General features: G+C 44.6%; 2 protein-coding genes across 4 annotated transcripts; both read right to left on the bottom strand.

Moving 5' to 3' along the window:
• Nucleotides 1-3,913: 3,913 nt before the first annotated feature.
• hao1 (hydroxyacid oxidase (glycolate oxidase) 1) lies at nucleotides 3,914-6,670 on the bottom strand. 2 transcript variants are annotated; one of them, XM_023986760.3, is made up of 9 exons: nucleotides 6,375-6,670; nucleotides 5,675-5,826; nucleotides 5,481-5,581; nucleotides 5,234-5,388; nucleotides 4,925-5,100; nucleotides 4,730-4,821; nucleotides 4,498-4,656; nucleotides 4,334-4,403; nucleotides 3,914-4,198 (listed from the first exon to the last, which is right to left on the bottom strand). In XM_023986760.3, the coding sequence occupies exons 1-9, from the start codon at nucleotides 6,509-6,511 to the stop codon at nucleotides 4,131-4,133; spliced, it is 1,110 nt and encodes a 369-aa protein (XP_023842528.1). In that variant the 5' UTR covers nucleotides 6,512-6,670; the 3' UTR covers nucleotides 3,914-4,130. The 2 variants fall into 2 exon arrangements, with proteins under 2 accessions (XP_023842528.1, XP_023842527.1); XM_023986759.3 differs by lacking the exon at nucleotides 4,498-4,656.
• Nucleotides 6,671-7,377: 707 nt separating this feature from the next.
• On the bottom strand, nucleotides 7,378-15,034 carry LOC111963364 (thioredoxin-related transmembrane protein 1). 2 transcript variants are annotated; one of them, XM_023986757.3, is made up of 8 exons: nucleotides 14,754-15,032; nucleotides 14,111-14,226; nucleotides 13,915-13,960; nucleotides 13,688-13,816; nucleotides 9,140-9,185; nucleotides 8,914-9,015; nucleotides 8,251-8,314; nucleotides 7,378-8,157 (listed from the first exon to the last, which is right to left on the bottom strand). In XM_023986757.3, exons 1-8 carry the CDS (start codon nucleotides 14,969-14,971, stop codon nucleotides 8,039-8,041), a joined length of 840 nt encoding a protein of 279 aa, XP_023842525.1. In that variant the 5' UTR covers nucleotides 14,972-15,032; the 3' UTR covers nucleotides 7,378-8,038. The 2 variants fall into 2 exon arrangements, with proteins under 2 accessions (XP_023842525.1, XP_023842526.1); XM_023986758.2 differs by lacking the exon at nucleotides 8,914-9,015 and having other exon boundaries at nucleotides 14,754-15,034.
• Nucleotides 15,035-21,179: the final 6,145 nt, after the last annotated feature.

Raw genomic sequence — 21,179 nt, 5'->3', positions numbered from 1 at the left:
GTACGCCGAGGACTTAAAACTTACTACCCTCTCCACTACTGTCCCGTTGATGTGGATAGGGGGTGCTCCCTCTGCTGTTTCCTGAAGTCCACGATCATCTCCTTTGTTTTTGTTGACGTTGAGTGTGAGGTTATTTTCCTGACACCACACTCCGAGGGCCCTCACCTCCTCCCTGTAGGCCGTCTCGTCGTTGTTGGCAATCAAGCGTACCACTGTAGTGTCGTCTGCAAACTTGATGATTGAGTTGGTGGCGTGGGTGAACAGGGAGTACAGGAGAGGGCTCAGAACGCACCCTTGTGGGGCCCCAGTGTTGAGGATCAGCGGGGTGGAGATGTTGTTACCTACCCTCACCACCTGGGGGCGGCCCGTCAGGAAGTCCAGTACCCAGTTGCACAGGGCGGGGTCGAGACCCAGGGTCTCGAGCTTGATGACGAGTTTGGAGGGTACTATGGTGTTAAATGCTGAGCTGTAGTCGATGACAGCATTCTCACATAGGTATTCCTCTTGTCCAGATGGGTTAGGGCAGTGTGTAGTGTGGTTGCGATTGCGTCGTCTGTGGACCTATTGGGGCGGTAAGCACCTTGGAGTGGGTCTAGGGTGTCAGGTAGGGTGGAGGTGATATGGTCCTTGACTAGTCTCTCAAAGCACTTCATGATGACGGAAGTGAGTGCTACGGGGCGGTAGTCGTTTAGCTCAGTTACCTTAGCTTTCTTGGGAACAGGAACAATGGTGGCCCTCTTGAAGCATGTGGGAACAGCAGACTGGGATAAGGATTGATTGAATATGTCCGTAAACACACCAGCCAGCTGGTCTGCGCATACTCTGAGGACGTTGCTGGGGATGCCGTCTGGGCCTGCAGCCTCGCGAGGGTTAACGCGCTTAAATGTTTTACTTACATCGGCTGCAGTGAAGGAGAGTCCACAGGTTTTGGTAGCGGGCCGTGGCACTGTATTGTCCTCAAAGCGAGCAAAGAAGTTGTTTAGTCTGTCTGGCAGCAAGACATCCTGGTCCGCGCTGGAGCTGGTTTTCTTTTTGTAATCCGTGATTGACTGTAGACCCTGCCACATACCTCTCGTGTCTGAGCCGTTGAATTGCGACTCTACTTTGTCTCTATACTGACGCTGAGCTTGTTTGATTGCCTTGCGGAGGGAATAGCCACACTGTTTGTATTCGGTCATGTTTCCGGGACACCTTGCCCTGATTAAAAGCAGTGGTTCGCGTGAATGCTGCCATCAATCCATGGTTTCTGGTTGGGGAATGTTTTAATAAAAGCTGTGGGTACAACATCACCGATGCACTTGCTAATAAACTCGCTCACCAAATCAGCTTATTCGTCAATGTTGTTTGACGCAATGCGGAACATATCCCAGTCTACGTGATCGAAGCAATCTTGAAGCGTGGAATCAGATTGGTCGGACCAGTGTTGAACAGACCTGAGCGCGGGCGCTTCCTGTCTTAGTTTCTGTCTATAGGCTGGGAGCAACAAAATGGAGTCGTGGTCAGCTTTTCCGAAAGGAGGGCGGGGGAGGGCCTTATATGCGTCGTGGAAGTTAGAATAACAATGATCCAGGGTTTTACCAGCCCTGGTTGCACAATCGATATGCTCATAGAATTTAGGGAGTCTTGTTTTCAGATTAGCCTTGTTAAAATCCCCAGCTACAATGAATGCAGCCTCGGGATATGTGGTTTCCAGTTTACATAGTCAAATTAAGTTTGTTCAGGGCCATCGATGTGTCTGCTTGGGGGGGAATATATGCGGATGTGATTATAATTGAAGAGAATTCTCTTGGTAGATAATAGATCGGTCGGCATTTAATTGTGAGGAATTCTAAGTCAAGTGAACAGAAGGACTTGAGTTCCTGTATGTTGTTATGATCACACCACGTCTCGTTAATCATAAGGCATACCCCCCCTCCCTTTTTCTTACCAGAAAGATGCTTGTTTCTGTCGCGCAATGCGTGAAGAAACCAGCTGGCTGTACCGACTCCGATAGCGTGTCTCGAGTGAGCCATGTTTCCGTGAAGCAAAGAACGTTAGTCTCTTATGTCTCTCTGGAATGCTACCCTTGCCCGGATTTCATCTACCTTGTTGTCAAGAGACTGGACATTGGCGAGTAGTATGCTCGGGAGCGGTGTGCGATGTGGCCGTCTCTGGAGCCTGACCAGAAGACCGCTTCGTCTGCCCCTTTTACGGCGTCGTGGTTTTGGTTCGCGGGCTGGGATCCGATCCATTGTCCTGGGTGGTAGGCAAAACAGAGGATCCGCTTCGGGAAAGTCGTATTCCTGGTCGTACTGTTGGTGAGTTGACGTTGCTCTTATATCCAATAGTTCCTCCCGACTGTATGTAATAAAACCTAAGATTACCTGGAGTAACAATGTAAGAAAAAACACGTAAAAAAACAAAATACTGCATAATTTCCTAGGAGCGCGAAGTGAGGCGGCCATCTCTGTCGGCGCCGGAATCGATGTCCACACAATCGCCGTAGAGGGAGAGAACCAAATAATTAGTTGTTCATTTTGTGCTCTTCTGACTGTGTGTGTTCTCACCTCCCCTGACAGCGTTGGTGATTATCAGAGACGTCGATCTGATTGCTGCTGTTTCCTACGTCAGATACAAGACTGTCTCCCCTCCTGTAAGTCATACACACATAGCAGGCTGGTTCAGGCCTGTCATGGACACTAGTCCATCGGTCAGAATACATGAACAAGGAGATGGATGGGAGTGTGTCCAGTACTGTTATGTTTAGATCTGTGGCGTTTCTCTGTTTATACTACATCTCGCTCTCTCTGTCTCTTTGTCTGTGTGTGTACGTTTTTAAACCCCTGCTACAGCACAGCTCAAACCCACCACCCTCAGTAAGGTAAGTCTCTGTACCTCACACACACCAGTGTTTCCCCTATATGCATTTAAATCGTGAAAATGTAGGAAGAAAAATAAGGGGAAATACACACGTGCGTCATACACAAGTTAAACAACAGTCCTCATTCATTTGTCTAGTTGGTTAGTCATGTGTTGTGTGCTTATGTGCATGCAGGTGAACACAGCGATCCAGCTCTTCCTGGTAGCAGCATCGTTGGCCTCATCTGTCTTTCACTTCAGACAGTCCGCTCCTGCAGACCCTACGTTAATACACAAACACACACCATAGCCAGTCTGTTTCTGCAGACTACACACTGGAAATCTTAATGGTACATTGTTTCTGTTGTGTGTGTTGGTAATACTGCTTTTGTGTGTGCAGGTATATCACACAGGTAACGACGACTGTGTCAGGCTACAGCTACTGTCACTACGGCATGAAGACTCTTGCGGTGCTCAACAGCACTAAGTAATCATGGCAACTCAACAGCGCAAACTGAACTCCGCAACACCAAGTAACTGTTGCAACGTAACACGCTTGCTGCACCCACCGGTCTGCCAGAGGACTCAAGTTGAACACATCCATACTTGTGTAAACTCCAAAATGAACTCTTGTGAGCGTGTATTTATTAACCCTGTATTGCCATGGGAACCATCCTGGCAGATTGACAGTTTTGTATCTGAATGTGATTAAATCGTCAACTCCTTGTTTAGATTGCTAGTATGGTCTGTAAAGAGGATCAGGATTCTGCAAGACTGTGTGGCGGGAAATGTAAGCGTGTGTGTAATGCGGAAACAAAGCTTTCCAAGGTTTTCAACATTGCAACCAATTGTACCAAAAAGGTTTACGTGTCAAAGCTGTTAGTGACACCTGCTGGTCTACTGAAGTCACTTCAGCTGTTTTATCAGATTGACTCTTGATATTTTGCCATTAGTTCAGTCTCCTCGTTTGGTGACTTTGTCAATACAGCAGAGTTAGTCAAACCCTAATCTCGTAAACCGAGACTTCAGTGAGATGAGATTTGGATGCGCAAGGCTAGTAAAACCCCAACACCAGTAATATTGGAAAGAAACATGATTTAATGATGCTTCAAATTACATCAGGTGGTGATAGTCATTTCGGACAGTCATGAGTATTTTACATCCAATTCGTAGTGCTCTGGAAACTATCGAAAAGCAGTGAGAATTACTACGATTTACTAATTGATTAAATTCATTTATCCAGGTGTTACATGGCTGGTGCCTTCAAACCCAATTTGCGTGTATCGGCTTCTTCAGATTCTGGAGGTGAATTCAGGTCTTCTGACGAGGGATCTGTTAACCTCTGCCAGCGAACAACATCCTGCAGACAAAACACAAGGTTCAACCTTTACCTCTGAACTCAGATAAAGGAGAGGAGAGGTTGAGAATTAGTCGACAAGGAGGAAAGGCAATGTGAGGAGGAAATGGCCAGAGTAGGTTAATTATCCATGGTTACCTGCCAGGGCCATCGCCAGGTGTAGCTCATCTCTCATGAGCTCCAGAACATCACTGACACCCTGCTCCCCCTACAAACACACATTTTGACATTTTAGTTATTTAGCAGCAGGCAAAACAACCACATATGGTCCTTGCATTATCTGCACACACACACAGTGGTACCTGGCAGGCAAGCCCCCAGAGTACAGGCCGTCCGAGGAAGACAGCAGTAGCCCCCAGAGCTAAGGCCTTCAGGACGTCTGTCCCTCTCCTCACCCCTCCGTCAAGGTACACCTCACACCTCCCTGCTACTGCTGACACCACCTCAGACAGCACATCCAGCTACACACATAACATATGTCACAGGTCAAGAAGTGAAATATTACTGAAGAGTGTGTGTGTTGGGCTCCCTCACCGTAGCTGGGACCCCGTCTAGCTGCCTTGCTCCGTGGTTAGATACCAGGATCCCATCTACACCGTGGATAAGTGCTTCTAACGCATCTTCAGCTGGAGGGAAGAAGGGTAGATATAGATGTATAGACATGTTACTACTTCTCTGCCATGAAACTTAAACCTGCCTTATCATTATGTGGCGTGTGTTGTGTGTCACCTCTCAGGACACCTTTGACGACCACAGGGAGGTGTGTGTTTTTCTTCAGCCAAGCAATGTGTTCCCAGCAGAGAGTAGGGTCGATAGCCTGAGCGACATAGATAGCCAGCCCACTGTCCTCACCGTAACCCTCAGCACTGGAGAACGCCAGCTCTGCCGAACCAAAGTTAGTCATCCTACACACGCACACACACACACACACACACACACACACACACTCAAATAAGAGGTAAGCTTAAACAATATGTTATTTGATGAAGTATGTTTCTGTGTATATGGTGTGGTGATGAGTGTGTTTTTGGTTCCTACTTCAGGTGAGGGGGAAGTTTAAAGCGGTTGCGCACGTCGTCTCGTCTCTTTCCGAGGTAGGGCGTATCCACGGTAACAAAGATGGCCTTATACCCCGCCTCTTCAGCCCGGCGCACCAATGACAGGGTGAGGTCGCGGTCCTTATAGATGTACAGCTGTACGGATTATATATATAGGTCATAGATGTTCACCAGACCGGTGATGTAAACTGTGATGTAATCAAAACCTATATCTAGCAGTACTCCACCTGCATCCAGAGCAGGCCGTCGCCAGCTGATGACCTCACTTCCTCTATGGTAGAGGTGGCCCAGGAACTCAGCATCATCCCTGTCCCTGCCGCTCTGGTTGCTAGGAGATGGAGCTTTATTACACACATACAGTATACACAAGAGGCTGGAAGTGTGTGTGTGTGTGTGTGTGTGTGTGTGCGCGCACACATACCTCTGGCGGTGGCCGTCTCTCCGTCAGGGTGGGCCATCCTCTGCATTGCGGTTGCCCCGACACACACAGGCATGCTGATTCGCTGACCTAAAACACTAACACTCAGATCCACGCTGGACACATCCCTCAGTACCCTAGGGAACAAACGCCACCTATACACACAGAGAAGTGATCTGGTGTAAACAAGTGCTGTGTCAGACGTTGAACAGGACTTTGAGTTGAAGTGAGGTGGTGAGTCAATTATTAAACTACTGTGGTGGTTTCTAGGATATTGTCTGCCTAAAACAGCTGGAAATAAACAGTGAACAGCACTGAAACACCCTAAAAACACTTCTAACTCACCTCACTAACATATTCTATGAGATGATGATGGAGAACATAATCTGTGCAGATCTTAAGTAAACGGTGTGTGTGATGCAGTGAGCTGCAGTATTCTACACTAGTGTTGTATGAAGCCTTGTTGTCTGGTTGCAATGTTACAACTAGGTTTGATTCTCCACATTGAACGTGCGTGTTCATGTTACCTGGAGAAAACAGCAGTGTGTGTCTGTGTATGTGTAACCTAACGTAGCAGGCGTAAAAAGTTCCCACTTCCGTTTTTCAGGGGAAACGGAAGTTAGGCTGAAAATACTGTATCCCTGAAAACCGGATGTTAGCGTTTTCTGGAGACTCCGCATAGGCAAGTGTATGTGCTAGTTACCTGGAGAAAGCAGCAGTGTTATCTGCCAAGGTCTCTTGCTGGTCGGCTCCAGAGCAGTAGTAGTCAAACACAGCTTTTGGTAGAACTCTCTTGGCCATAGACTCATAGTCAGCCACACACACTAACTTCTCAGACATGACTACACACACACACAGACTAACACACAAATGCACACTTTGATCCACATACGAAATAACACATACAGGCTGACTAACTCTAACACGACTTGATCCACACACACATAGTCCTCTCTGACTGCTGTCACACACAGACACCCCCAAGTCTTTCCTCTCTGATCATCTGACCACCAGCAATCATTAACCCCAGGTTTACACAGCCCTGCTTCCCACTCAATCCCTCCCTCCCACACACACACACACACAACACACACACACACCACACACACACAACACACACACACCACACACACATTTAAGCAACCCTGACCCTTCACCCCACAACTGTTATATATGATAACACTGTCCACACAGCACAGACAGGAGATGGGAACCATAACTAGACAGTAAAGAGGCCTTTGTATAAAAATGTTTATTTTGGTGATTAAATTATCCATTATCAAGGATGGCGGGGCCTCCTCACATGGCAACAACACTCAGTCATTATCATAGTCATCCATCAATAATAGAATCATAACTAGCTCAAACGGTATGTGTGCATGTGGCAGTCTTAACAATAGAAAACTATTTCAAATCGAAGAAAATAAAGTTTATATTGTGATAATCATAGAATATTGGACAATGTTATAAAAAAAAAATGGATGAAAACAAAAGTGGACGAAAATAGAAAAGTGAAACCTTCCAGACCCCCCCCATACACATGTAAAAACACATGACCATCATTAGCCAAATCACTCTTTTTGTTCAGCATAAATTGTTGTCTTTGTCATCCTGTCTGAAGGGAACATTTCCCTTGGAACCGGTTCAGGGAACAGAACAGAAAAACGGAAAATAACTACATTTTCCAAGGAGCAGAATCAGAACCCCCCGAAGCATAGCTGTAACCTACTGACGTTACAAGCGTGATTCAGAAGATAGGGAAAGAGAATTTTAATTAGAGAAGAATGGATTAACTTTTTCAATGCTAGTTAGGATACTATAGTTATCACATTTCACATTGTATTTATTAACTACAAAAAGGTAAGATGTATTTTTAATTCTGGTGCCGCTCTGCACACACAAGCTCATTAGCTAGCTATAGCTAGTTCTGGTTCAATGTTAAGACATCTCTGAAGTTCAAAGACATTCAAAGTTCCTCCAAAGAAGCCGCTCCTCCGTAGGTATAATTCTGTGGGCCTAATTCAGATAATGCATGTCATAACAAGATGCCCAGCGCTTTAAGCCAAGCTTCCTCCTCCACCCGCAAAATTTCAGCTGCATGTAAACAACTCACTGAGCTATAGCTTGCCTGCTCCATATTAAGCTGCTCTATCTGCACTGCATGATTGGTGAAGTAATTTAATGTTTATTTATTTTTTTACAATTTCATAGGTTTAAAAAGGAACAATATAAACTGTTACTTTTATTTGGTTCGAACTGGTTCAGAACTTTATTTTGCTGGTCGGAAAACAGTGGAATGTAACGAAAAAAATTATGGTTCTGTTCAGAACGATATGATTGGAAAATAATTTAGGTTCCAACCACTGGTTAGGAGGTACGTTTTGCCTGTCCTCTCCTCTGTCTCAGTGTCTCTGGCTCCTCCTCGTTAGACCCCTCACCCTCATCTGCCTCCGACGCTTGCCTCTTCTCCGCCATACTCACACACACTGCTCGAAACAAACACACGCTGTAGAGCACTAATAACACACTGTCTTTGTGTATGTGCAAACGTGCTTTGTTCTGTGGGATCATCCTCTCACCTGCTCTCTCCTCTTTCCGCTTCTGTCGGGAAGGACAGAGGCAATCTGCAACCAGGACCAGCACCTACACACACACACACACACACACACACACACACACACACAGAGAGAGAGAGAGAATGAGATAGAGACAAGAGTTTAAAGCAGCTCTGTTGAGTGGAGGGGAGAGTTGAGACAGGATCAGAGAAGTTAGACAGGGTCAAACTAAAATAAAGACAACTATAGTTAATAATCTAGTTTAGAATGAAGGTAGTTTAAATTAGTTAAGAGGTTAATGTCAGTGTAGGCAGGAGTTGAGTTCCAAACTAAGTAGAATGCAGCTGGTTACACAAGAGTAGCTGAGTGCATCCCACACATCTGTCCTTCTGCTGCTTCTCCAGTCTCCTCTACCAAGTCCTTAAATAGCAGCCATCCTCCCACTCTTACATAAGATCACATTTCACTGCAGAGAAACTCATCGAAGTGTGTGTGTTTGTGTGTCTACATACTCTAGCAGGCTGTAAGAGAGAGACGATTTGGCATCTTTCTCAGAACAATGACATACTCAACATGTTCAGTACCCTTCAAAAACATTTGTGTGACATAAAAATTGTGTTTTGTGTTTATTAATGGTTTAGTAGTAATACAATAATATAGTGAAATTATTATTAGTGTGTAACTCACCAGTCCCATCAGCAGCCCAGTGACAAGTGTTGCCATGGCAAAGGAGAGGTAGGAGCCCCACACCGGCATGCCCAAATCCACCGTCAGATACCCATGAGTCCACTACACACGCACACACACACACGATTCTGAGTGAGTGTGGATCCTTTACACCATTTTCTCTCTGTGTGTGTGTGTGTGTGTGTGTGTGTGTGTGTGTGTGTGTGAGAGAGAGATTTGGTCTTACCCGGATCCACAGTGAAAGCCTGAAGAGTCCGGCCATGCAGCTCATCCTGGAGGGAGGAAATCCATAAAGTCAGAGGTAAGGTCAGAATATATTTACAGAAGAGAAGACAAATTCCACATTTATGTATAATATACAGTACCAGTCAAAAGTTTAGACACATCTACTCATTCCAGGGTTTTTCTTTATATTTACTATTTTCTACATTGTACAATAATAGTGAAGACATCAAAACGATGAAATAACACATGTAGTAACCATGTAGAAATAACACATGTAGTAACCAAAAAAGTGTTAACAAATCAAAATATATTTTATATTTGAGATTCTTCAAAGTAGCCTCCCTTTGCCTTGATGAAAGCTTTGGACACTCTTGGCATTATCTCAACCAGCTTCATGAGGTAGTCACCTGGAATGCATTTTAATTAACAGGTGTGCCTTAATAAAAGTCAATTTGTGGAATTTCTTTCCTTCTTAATGCGTTTGAGCCAATCAGTTGTGTTTTGACAAGGTAGGGGTGGTATACAGAAGATAGCCCTATTTGGTAAAAGACCAAGTCCATATTATGGCAAAGACAGCTCAAATAGCAAAAGAAACGACAGTCTCTTCATTACTTTAAGACATGAAGGTCAGTCAATCTGGGAAATGTTGAGAACTTTGAAAGTTTCTTCAAGTGCAGTCGCAAAAACCATTAAGCGCTATGATGAAACTGGCTCTCATGAGGACGGCCACAGGAAAGGAAGACCCAGAGTTACCTCTGCTGCAGAGGATACGTTCATTAGAGTTATCTGCACCTCAGAGTGCAGCACAAATAAATGCTTCACAGAGTTCAAGTAACAGACAGGGTTGGGGAGTAACGGATTACATGTAATCTGTTATGCTACCAGCAAAAATATTCAAATCAGATTATAGATACTTTTGAAAAACTAGATGATTACTTTTAAATTCAGAAAATATGTTTGTGAAAATAAATCTAAGACACACTCAAATCAGCATGGAAAAAAGGCACAAGTTTAAGTTTGTTCCACCTGAGTGAGTCTGACCACAAGTCAGAGACCGCTGTGATGACACACCAAATGTGTTTGCTGGATCGCAGGAAAAGAGCAGGAATAGGCTTTTGTAGGCTACAGTCCAAGCTATATCTTCCAATGGTGCGACTGCTGTCGGCATCCAAAAATGATCCAACTTGAATAAACGCTTGGAGGTAAAGATGACAGTAATGATGTAGTCTACGAAGATACCGATATCACTTATTATTGATATCTACATAGCGCATTGATGTGAATCACACTGCTGCTCTCTCATTTAGCTATTTGCGGTTGTTGTGGATGGCTGTTCATAAATCTAAATGTGTATTTCAACCCAATAATGGTTGAATTCAAGAAGTTTAAGCTGCCTATTAATCATTGTTTTTGAAACCAGTGGACAGCCAATGAAAAAAGCACTCTTGCAACAGCTGCATAGTGCAGATCCCAGCCTATGGAATAAAAGTGGGGCTTTTATTGCTCAATCTAACCTAATGGACACATGCTCAAACTTGCACACTTTTGATAGACTTAAAAGGGGCAATATGTAGTTGCTACATCCATTTCTGGATTTATAAATTATATCCATTGACTCTTGAAGAATACAGTTGAAGTCGGAAGTTTACATACTTAGGTTCGAGTCATTAAAACTTGTTTTTCAACCACTTCACAAATTTCTTGTCAACAAACTATAGTTTTGGCAAGTCGGTTAGGAAATCTACTTTGTGCATGACACATTTTTCCAACAATTGTTAACAGACAGATTATTTCACTTTTAATTCACTGTATAACAATTCCAGTGGGTCAGAAGTTGACATACACTAAGTTGACTGTGCCTTTAAACAGCTTAGAAAATTCCAGAAAATGATGTCATGGCTTTAGAAGCTTCTGATAGGCTAATTGACATCATTTGAGTCAATTGGAGGTGTGGGATGTATTTCAAGGCCTACCTTCAAATTCAGTGCCTCTTTGCTTGACATCATGGGAAAATCAAAAGAAATCAGCCAAGACCTCAGAAAATAAATTGTAGACCTCCACAAGTCTGGTTCATCCTTAGGAGCAATTTCCAAACGCCTGAAGGTACCACGTTCATCTGTACAAACAATAGTACGCAAGTAAAAACACCATGGGACCACGCAGCCATCATACCGCTCAGGAAGGAGACACGTTCTGTCTCCTAGAGATGAATGTACTTTGGTCCGAAAAGTGCAAATCATTCCCAGTACAACAGCAAATGACCTTGTGAAGATGCTAGAGGAAACGGGTAAAAAAGTATCTATATCCACAGTAAAATGAGTTCTATATCGACATAACCTGAAATGCCGCTCAACAAGGAAGAAGCCACTGCTCCAAAGCCGCCATAAAAAAGCCAGACTACGGTTTGCAACTGCACATGGGGACAAAGATAGTACTTTTTGGAGAAATGTCCTCTGGTCTGATGAAACAAAAATAGAACTGTTTGGCCATAATGACCATTGTTATGTTTGGAGGAAAAATGGGGATGCTTGCAAGCCGAAGAACACCATCCCAACAGTGAAGCATGGGGGTGGCAGCATCATGTTGTGGGGGTGCTTTGCTGCAGGAGGGACTGGTGCACTTCACAAAATAGATGGCATCATGAGGGAGGAAAAGTATGTGGATATATTGAAGCAACATCTCAAGACATCAGTCAGGAAGTTAAAGCTTGGTCGCAAATGGGTCTTCCAAATGGACAATGACCCCAAAGTTGTGGCAAAATGGCTTAAGGACAACAAAGTCAAGGTATTGCAGTGGCCATCACAAAGCCCTGACCTCAATCCCATAGAACATTTGTGGGCAGAACTGAAAAAGCGTGTGCGAGCAAGGAGGCCTACAAACCTGACTCAGTTACACCAGCTCTGTCAGGAGGAATGGGCCAAAATTCACCCAACTTATTGTGGGAAGCTTGTGGAAGGCTACCTGAAACGTTTGACCCAAGTTGAACAATTTAAAGGCAATGCTATCAAATACTAATTGAGTGTATGTAAACTTCTGACCCGCTGGGAATGTGATGAAAGAAATAAAAGCTGAAATAAATCATTCTTTCTACTATTATTCTGACATTTCACATTATTAAAATAAAGTGGTGATCCTACCTGACCTAAGACAGGGAATTCTTACTAGGATTAAATGTCAGGAATTGTGAAAAACTGAGTTTATATGTATTTGGCTAAGGTGTATGTAAACTTCCGACTTCAACTGTATAACTTATAAATCCTTCATGAGCTTTGTTCAACTGTCATACTCCATCAGAACCCAAAATATAAGCTTGTTTTATCCCAGTGTTTGTAAACATTGTAAATGTAAACCAACCCTTAAAGTAAATTTTAACATCTATATATGGCCAGCTATGTAAACCTTAACATTGATTCATCCTGCAATAGATGTCATTCAATTGGTAACATACATTTTTGTCTTCTAATGCCTCTTAAGGGGAAATAAATCTAAAAGTAACGGAATGTAATTAGATTACGTTACTGAGTTTGGGTAATCCAAAAGTTATGTTACTGATTACAATTTTGGACAGGTAACTAGTAACTGTAACAGATTACATTTAGATAGTAACCTACCCAACCCTGGTAACAGACACATCTCAACATCAACTGTTCAGAGGAGACTGATTGAATCAGGCCTTCATGGTCAAATTTCTGCAAAGAAACCACTACTAAAGGATACCAATAATAAGAAGAGAAGACCAAGAAACGGGCCAAGAAACACGAGGATTGGACATTAGACCGGTGGAAATCTGTCCTTTGGTCTGAGTCCAAATTTGAGATGTTTGGTTCCAACCGCCGTGTCTTTGTGAGATGCAGAGTAGGTGAACGGATGATCTCTGCATGTGTGGTTCCCACCGTGAAACATGGAGGTGTGATGGTGTGGGGGTGCTTTGCTGGTGACACTGTCTGTGATTTATTTAGAATTCAATGCACACTTGACCAGCATGGCTACCACAGCATTCTGCAGCGATAACCCATCCCATCTGGTTTGCACTTCGTGGGACTATCATATGTTTTTCAACAGGAAAATGACCCAAAGCACACCTCCAGGCTGTGTAAGGGCTATTTTACCAAGAAGGAGAGTGATGGTGTGCTGCATCAGATGACCTGGCCTCCACAATCACCCGACCTCAACCCAATTGAGATGGTTGAGTCGGACCGCAGAGTGAAGGAAAAGCAGCCAACAAGCGCTCAGCATATGTGGGAACTCCTTCAAGACTGTTGGAAAAGCATTCCTCATGATGCTGGTTGAGAGAATGCCAAGATTGTGCAAAGTTGTCATCAAGGCAAAGGGTGGCTACTTTGAATAATCTCAAATATAAAATATATTTTGATATGTTTAACACTGTTTTGGTTTCTACATAATTCCATGTGTTATTTCATAGTTTTGATATCTTCACTATTATTCTACAATGTAGAAAATAGTTTTGTTTTTTAAAATAGTAAAAACCCTGGAATGAGTAGGTGTGTCCAAACTTTCGACTGGTATTGTATATGGTGTGTATATTTACAGAGGAGAAGTAGGAGACTTCCATGAAGGCAGTGGTTCCACCTCCTCCCACCTCCTGTTAGAGACATATGCATGGAACTCCTCCGCCTCACGGACAGACACATACCTCCTCACGCTACCCTCCTTTACACTGTAGAATACACACACAGATAAATACTGTATACAGAGTTAGAAAGGTTAGAGGTCATGGATCAAAGGACAGGGTCAGAGGTTAACTGAGATACTAACTGGAAAATGGTTGGCAGTGTGGTAACCAAAAACCGTCCACTGAGACCTGAAAGAAAAGAAACACACACACACACGAGAGAAAGGAGAGATGGGTGGTTAGAAGGAGACTCGGTATGGCATTGAATCTCACACAGCGGGGAGAAGACAATAGAGGACAGTAAGAGCCAACAGGATCAACTTCATAATATTCCCATACCAGGCTGTTCAGTGACGTCCACTTCTCCTACAGAAACCCCCATGGCTGCTGCCAGGCTGGAGAATCTCTCCCACTGCTCCTTCAGCTGGGCACATGCCGGGCACCAGGGAGCAACACTATACACACACACATTTATCTATGGACATTATGGACATTCTACAGGTGAGTGGTGTTCAGGGCACAAGTCAGGTGTTCTAAAAACCAAATCTGAATCAATCATAGATGTCTATGATTCACTATTTGGACAGCAAAGTATAGTTCAGTACAGTAGAGCAGGGGTTGGGGTTCCCAAATGTTTTCACCCAGGCCCCCCTTCCAGCATTTCGTTCAGAACTGAAAATTAACCTTGTTTCAACGTCCAGAAAATACTTATTTTCAACGTCAGGAAAATACGTTGGCATGATCTATATAGGTTGAAGATAGCATAGTTTCACATGCAATGTTCCATCACCTTCAACATGAAACAGCTGAATTATTGGAATAGAATACGCTCACTCTGGACCTAGACAAAAAGTTTTACTCTAAAATCTTATTCGGCACTTAATAGCTTCAATTATATATCTCCTCCTTCCCCCCTCCCGTTTTCTTCTTCCGCCAAACATGCATACATCAGATCATCACTCCGACTTCGTACTGTACTCACAACTTTATCATCCACTCGCCATCCATAGTGACCGTCCAGTTAGCATCTGTTATTGTCAGGACGCCTGTCTCTGTTTCTGCTACAGCAGAACTTGCGATGGAGCTAACTAATATTATTGAGAGGAGGGGTTGGAAAAGCTGACTACATGATAATTTACATGAAGGTGAATTTGTTTGACATAACAGTTTACAGGAACGTTTTGTTTTCAGCTGCGCCATGTTGCTGTTCCGAAACGAAAATTGTCTAGAACGCTAAACACGGAAGTAACAGAAACAGGGATTTTTTTTAAGGTCGACCGGCGCATCTAACAACCTGAAGTGTGTGCGTGTGTCAATGTTGTGTGTGTTTGTGCGTGCGTGCGTGTGTTTTTTAAGGTGGTCTGCTATACCACAGACAGATCGATCTAAAAGTAGTGAAAAATTATTTATTGGTGTCTCTATTCTGAAAGGGGAAAAAGCAATGACCACACACATGGAAAATTGTGAAATTAAATTTAGGTCTCCCTCTGTTGGTTAATGGGAATCTGAATGAGAAGGCCTTAATACAAATTAGTATGGTTTGTAACTTTATAATTTATATGAGCAAAAAGTTACAGTGTCTGCCTGTCTGTCCCCAAACAAAAAATAATGTTTACATTTGGGAAGTGCTAGTTGTTTTTAAATATATTTTTAAAAGATATGTATAAAATACACTGATCTGTACAGTATGTAATGTATAGTAATGCACACGCAATGGGCATGTAAATTATGATAGAACACATATCAAAACAATGTGAACATGACAGAGAGAGGGATATGCTTGAGTTTTTTTATTCACTGTCACCAAATAATTTTTTAAATTCTGAAATGTTCTTTACATTTTTTTGGGGAATATTTAAAATATACAATATACTTGCAGTTGTAACAGTATAACTTTAAACCGTCCCCTCGCCCCGACACGGGCGCGAACCAGGGACCCTCTGCACACATCAACAACTGACACCCACGAAGCGTCGTTACCCATCGCTCCACAAAAGCCGCGGCCCTTGCAGAGCAAGGGGCAACACTACTAATAGGTTTCAGAGCAAGTGACGTAACTGATTAAACGCTACTAGCGCGTCCCGCTAACTAGCTGCCATTTCACATCCGTTACACTCACCCCCTTTCAACCTCCTCCTTTTCGCAGCAACCAGTGATCCGGTCAACAGCATCAATGTAACAGTATAACTTTAAACCGTCCCCTCGCCCCGACGGTTTAAAGTATTACTGTTACTTTGGTCAACAGCATCAATGTAACAGTATAACTTTACGGCGTCCCCTCGCCCCGACACGGCGCGAACCAGGGACCCTCTGCACACATCAACAACTGACCACCACGAAGCGTCGTTACCCATCGCTCCACAAAAGCCGCGGCCCTTGCAGAGCAGGGCACCACTACTAATAGGTTTCAGAGCAAGTGACGTAACTGATTGAAACGCTACTAGCGCGTACCCGCTAACTAGCTAGCCATTTCACATCCGTTACACAGTGAAGCCTCTCAACAACTACATCACATTAGTCATCTAACAGACTCCCTCCAGGGCGACACACAGAAGCAACCAGGGTCAATGCCCTGCTCAAGGGCACGTCGACAGATCTCCCACAAGATCAAAAACGGGGACACGAACCAGCAATCCATCAGCCACCGGCCCAAGCTCCCAAACGCCAGGCCACCAGCCCTTCAAGATTCCCCCAAACTTCCCCGCGAGCTTCCCCTCTACCATCCTTGATTCCCCCCTATAATAAAAATTTTTTTTTAAATCCCCTTCCCTAGAAAATAAGATACAAAATGAACAAAAGAGAAAAAATACAAAGGAAAACAGAAAACAACAATGCAAAAAACAAAAGACATCAAGGACAACAAAAATCATAACAGCAAGGCCAACTGAATTTGTTTGAGTGCATGTATGGCACTATTTACATGTGTGTGTGTATGTGCACATATGTGCATTTGAATGAGAGTGTGTGTATATGCATGTGTACAAACACCTGCACGGCATCCGCCTTAGGCAATGTTCTGAAATATTCTTATTTTTTTGTCTTTTAAAATGCTGAAAAATCCATTTATGGATGTGGGAAAATCCACTCTGGACAAATGGCCTGCGGGACAAAAATACAATTATTTATATCACTGCTACTTTAGCCATGTGTTATACTAAGTAAAAGAACAGCTAATAAAATGTATGTACTTGGAAGGATTGTACAGAATCATACCTCAGTAGGGTAGAGTGCCAACACAATCAAATTAAACAGCCATTGGTGCCATGAGGTCTGAGTGTGTGGGAGGTAGTTGGCCAGGGAGTGGCCTAGGCATCTTTGGAGTTGGAGCTGTTGTGATGGTCGAATCAGAGTGCATTTTGTAGAGCATCTGCCCAATATACTTGCTGTTATTGGAAGAAGACTAACCAGGTGAATGCTATGATCCCTTATTGATGTCACTTGTTAAATCTACTTCCATCCGTGTAGATGAAGGAGAGGAGGCAGGTTAAAGGATTTTTAAGCCTTGAGATAATTGAGACATGGATTGTGTATATGTGCCATTCAGAGGGTGAATGTGCAAGACAAAAGATTTAAGTGCCTTTGATCGGGTATGGTAGTTGGTGCCAGGTGCACCGGTTTATGTAAAGAACTACAACGCTGCTGGATTTTTCATGCTCAACAGTTTCCTGTGTGTATCAAGAATGGTCCACCACTTAAAGGACATCCAGCCAACTTGACACAACTGTGGGAAGCATTGGAGTCAACATGGGCCAGCATCCCTGTGGAATGCTTTCGACACCTTGTAGAGTCCATGCCCTGATGAATTGAGGCTGTTCTGAGAGCAAAAGGGGGGTGGGGACAACTCAATATTAGGAAGGTCTTCCTAATGTTTGTTTGCTATACTCAGTGTATAACCATATCATAAAAATAACAATCAAAGTCTAGGAGGAAGTGTAGTTCAGCCGATAAAGATGAGTCTTAAGGACTGCTTTAAAAGCCCCAACAGTCTGAACAGCCCTGAGAATGTCAGGAAGGGAGTTCCAAAGATGTGGGTCGTGAGAGGAAAAGGCACGGTCCTACATTGTTTGGCGTCGGGTCTTGAGTTCATGAAACAATTTGGCATGCCTTGACGTATGCGTGGAGGTTCATAGGGGGAGAGTAGATCTGACAGGTAGGTAGGTCTGATGACAATTTAGGGCTTTGAGGGACAGGTAGCCATTGACGATCAGCAAGGAAGTGTCACGTTCACTGGAATAATTATCAGACCAAGGCGCAGCGGATGTTGAGTTCCACATAATTTATTAGAAAGTGAAACTTAGCAAAACAAAATAAACAATAAACTAACAACGAACCGTGACTACAGAGGTGCTACATAGTCAAAACAACTCAAAACAATATCCCATAAAATACAGGTGGAAAAATGCTACTTAAATATGATCCCCAATAAGAGACAATGATAGCCAGCTGCCTCTAATTGGGAATCATACCAAACACCAACATAGAAAAACTAGAACCCCACATAGAAAATAATAACTAGAAAACCCCCCAGTCACACCCTGACCTACTTTACCATAGAAAAACAAAAGCTCTCTATGGTCAGGGCGTGACAGTACCCCCCCTCCCCCAAAGGTGCGGACTCCGGCCGCAAAACCTGAAACAAATGGGGAGGGTAGGGGGGTTGATTAGTGTCGGTGGGGGCTCTGGTGCAGGTCATAGCCCCCACTCAGCTGGCGGATCCGCCAGCATCGGCGGCTCTGGTGCGGGACGAAGAACCCGCTCAACTCGCGGATCCACCATCTTTGGTGGCGGCTCTGGTCCGGGACGAAGAACCCGCTCAACTCGCGGATCCACCATCTTTGGTGGCGGCTCTGGTGCGGGCCGAAGAACCCGCTCTTTCCGTGGATCCAGCCATGGACCCGGGCTGAACACTGTGCCTGGACTGGACCTCGTTATCAAGGAAGGCTCCTGCCATGGAGCGGGTGGGACACCAGATCTGGACTGGACATCAGTGCAGAGGAAGGCTCCTGCCATGGAGCAGGACTGGACGCCGTATCTGGACTGAGCACCGGCGCAGGAGAAGGCTCCGGCCATGGAGCTGGACCGGAAGCCGTGCCTGGACTGGGCATCGGCGCAGGGGAAGGCTCCCGCCATGGAGCGGGACTGGACGCTGTGCCTGGACACCAACGCAGAAGAAGACTCTGGCCTTGGAGCTGGACTGGACGCCGTGCTTAGACTGGGCATCGGCGCAGGTCGCCGGAAGCTCCGGACCGGGGACCGTCGCCGGAAGCTCCGGACCGGGGACCGTCGCCGGAAGCTCCGGACCGGGGACCATCGCCTGGCACTGGAGGCCTGATGCGTGGGGCCGGCACAGGTGGCACCGGACTGGTGACACGCACCTCAGGGCGAGTGCGAGGAGCAGGCACAGGACGTACCTGCGCAGACAATCTGAGGAAGAATATAACAGCAACGTAAATAAAGCCACAGAGAAAAAGATGAATCCACTAAAGTTTCTCTATAGAATTAATAAATAACATGTTCCTTACCAATTTGTCTTTGTTATCAGGTAGATGCATCGTTTTCTTTTTCCACCAAAGACCCAGCTGAGCCAGCCGACACTCTTTGGTGTCTTATGGACAGCAGGAGTCTCAGGCCCAGCTACTGGGCCGGCTGCCAGTTTGGCTCTGAGGGGCAATCTTTCCGCCTGTTTGTGTGTCCTCACATCTCCTCTGCAGTCTATCATTGCATCCACATTGTAACAACACTATTCTCTATTTAGCACTGGCTGAGAGAAGAGGGTATGCATAGACCTATGGTTTCTGTATACATACACACAAACACACACACACATTCCCTCACATTCCTTCGCTCTTTTGGACACTCATAGCTGTATCCTCATACACTACGTGGTCAAAAGTATGTGGACACTCCTTCAAATTAGTGGATTCGGCTAGTTCAGCCATACATGTTGCTGACAGGTGTATTAAATTGAGCACACATCTATGCAATCTCCATGTACAAACATTGGCAGTAGAATGGCTTGTACTAAAGAGCTCAGTGACTTTCAACGTGGCACCGTCATAGGATGCCACCTATCCAAGTCAGTTCGTCAAATTTCTGCCCTGCTAGAGCTGCCCCGGTCAACTGGTTAGTGTTGCTATGGTGAAGTGGAAACGTCTAGGAGCATCAACGGCTCAGCTGCGAAGTGGTAGGCCACACAAGCTCACAGAATGGGACTGCCGAGTGCTGAAGCGTGTAGCGCGTAAAAATTGTCTGTCCTCGCTTGCAACATTCACTACTGAGTTCCAAACTGCCCCTGGAAGCAACGTCAGCACAATAACTGTTTGTCGGAAGCTTCATGAAATGGATTTCCATGGCCGAGCAGCCGCACAATCCTAAGATCACCATGCGCAATGCCAAGCGTTGGCTGGAGTAGTGTAAAGCTCAAGACCATTGGACTCTGGAACAGTGGATATGCGTTTTCTGGAATGATGAATCATGCTTCCACATCTATCAATCCGACAGATGAACCTGGGTTTGGCGGATGCCAGGAAAACGCTACCTGCCCGAATGTATAGTGCCAACTGTAAAGTTTGGTGGCGGAGGAATAATGGTCTGGGCTGTTTTTCATGGTTCGGGCTAGGCACCTCAGTTCCAGTGAAGGGAAATCTTCACGCTACAGCATACAATGACATTCTAGACGAGTCTGTGCTTCCAACTTTGTGGCAACAATTTGGGGAAGGTCCTTTCCTGTTTCAGCATGACAAAGACCCTGTGCACAAAGCGAGGTCCATAGCAGCAAAGGGGGGACCAGCAAAAGGGTGACCAATGAAATGTTCGACGAGCCATGTAGTGTATCACCTGCTTCTTGCTCCCCATCCCCCAACGCATACACACCATATCAACCACACACACACATTCCATATCAACCACACACATACACACCATATCAACCATATCAACCACACATTCCATATCAACCACACACATACACACCATATCAACCATATCAACCACACACACACACATTCCATATCAACCACACACAGTTGATATGTTGTTGTGGGTTGCATATGGTGTGTATTGTAGTTGAATGTATGTGTGGTATTTGTGTGTGTGTGTCGTTGATATGGTGTGTGTGAGTTTTGCGTTTGATAGGTGCTAGGGTGTATGTATTGAGATGGTATGGTGTGTGGCGTTTGTATGGATGTGTGTGTGTGGGTTGATATGGTGTGTGTGTGTGGTTGATACGGGTGATGTAGTTATATGTATGTGTGTGGTGTGGTTGGATATGGTATGGTAGTGTGGTTGGTACGTGTGTGTGTGTGTGTGTGTGTGTGTTGTTGTGTTGTGTGTGTGTTGTGTGTGGTGTGTGTGGTGTGTGTGTGTGTGTGTGTGTGTGTGTGTGTGTGTGTGTTGTGTGTGTGTGCTG

The sequence above is a fragment of the Salvelinus sp. IW2-2015 genome, linkage group LG4q.2 (assembly GCF_002910315.2).
Source record: "Salvelinus sp. IW2-2015 linkage group LG4q.2, ASM291031v2, whole genome shotgun sequence".
Taxonomy (NCBI): domain Eukaryota; kingdom Metazoa; phylum Chordata; class Actinopteri; order Salmoniformes; family Salmonidae; genus Salvelinus; species Salvelinus sp. IW2-2015.
The sequence above is the reverse complement of the archived record's forward strand: the minus strand, read 5'-3'. Positions and strand labels throughout refer to the sequence as shown.

Excerpts from the sequence above, each read along its gene's own strand:
- LOC111963364 (XM_023986757.3), bottom strand. The coding sequence starts at position 14,971 with ATGGCGCAGCTGAAAACAAAACGTTCCTGTAAACTGTTATGTCAAACA. Across the intron at positions 13,817-13,914 it reads ACACTGCCAACCATTTTCCA|TGTAAAGGAGGGTAGCGTGA; the intron begins GTTAGTATCTCA and ends TGTATTCTACAG. Across the intron at positions 8,315-8,913 it reads CTGGGCTGCTGATGGGACTG|GTGCTGGTCCTGGTTGCAGA; the intron begins GTGAGTTACACA and ends GTGTGTGTGTAG.
- hao1 (XM_023986760.3), bottom strand. The coding sequence starts at position 6,511 with ATGTCTGAGAAGTTAGTGTGTGTGGCTGACTATGAGTCTATGGCCAAG. Across the intron at positions 5,101-5,233 it reads AAACTTCCCCCTCACCTGAA|GATGACTAACTTTGGTTCGG; the intron begins GTAGGAACCAAA and ends GTGCGTGTGTAG. Across the intron at positions 4,657-4,729 it reads TAGACGGGGTCCCAGCTACG|CTGGATGTGCTGTCTGAGGT; the intron begins GTGAGGGAGCCC and ends TTATGTGTGTAG.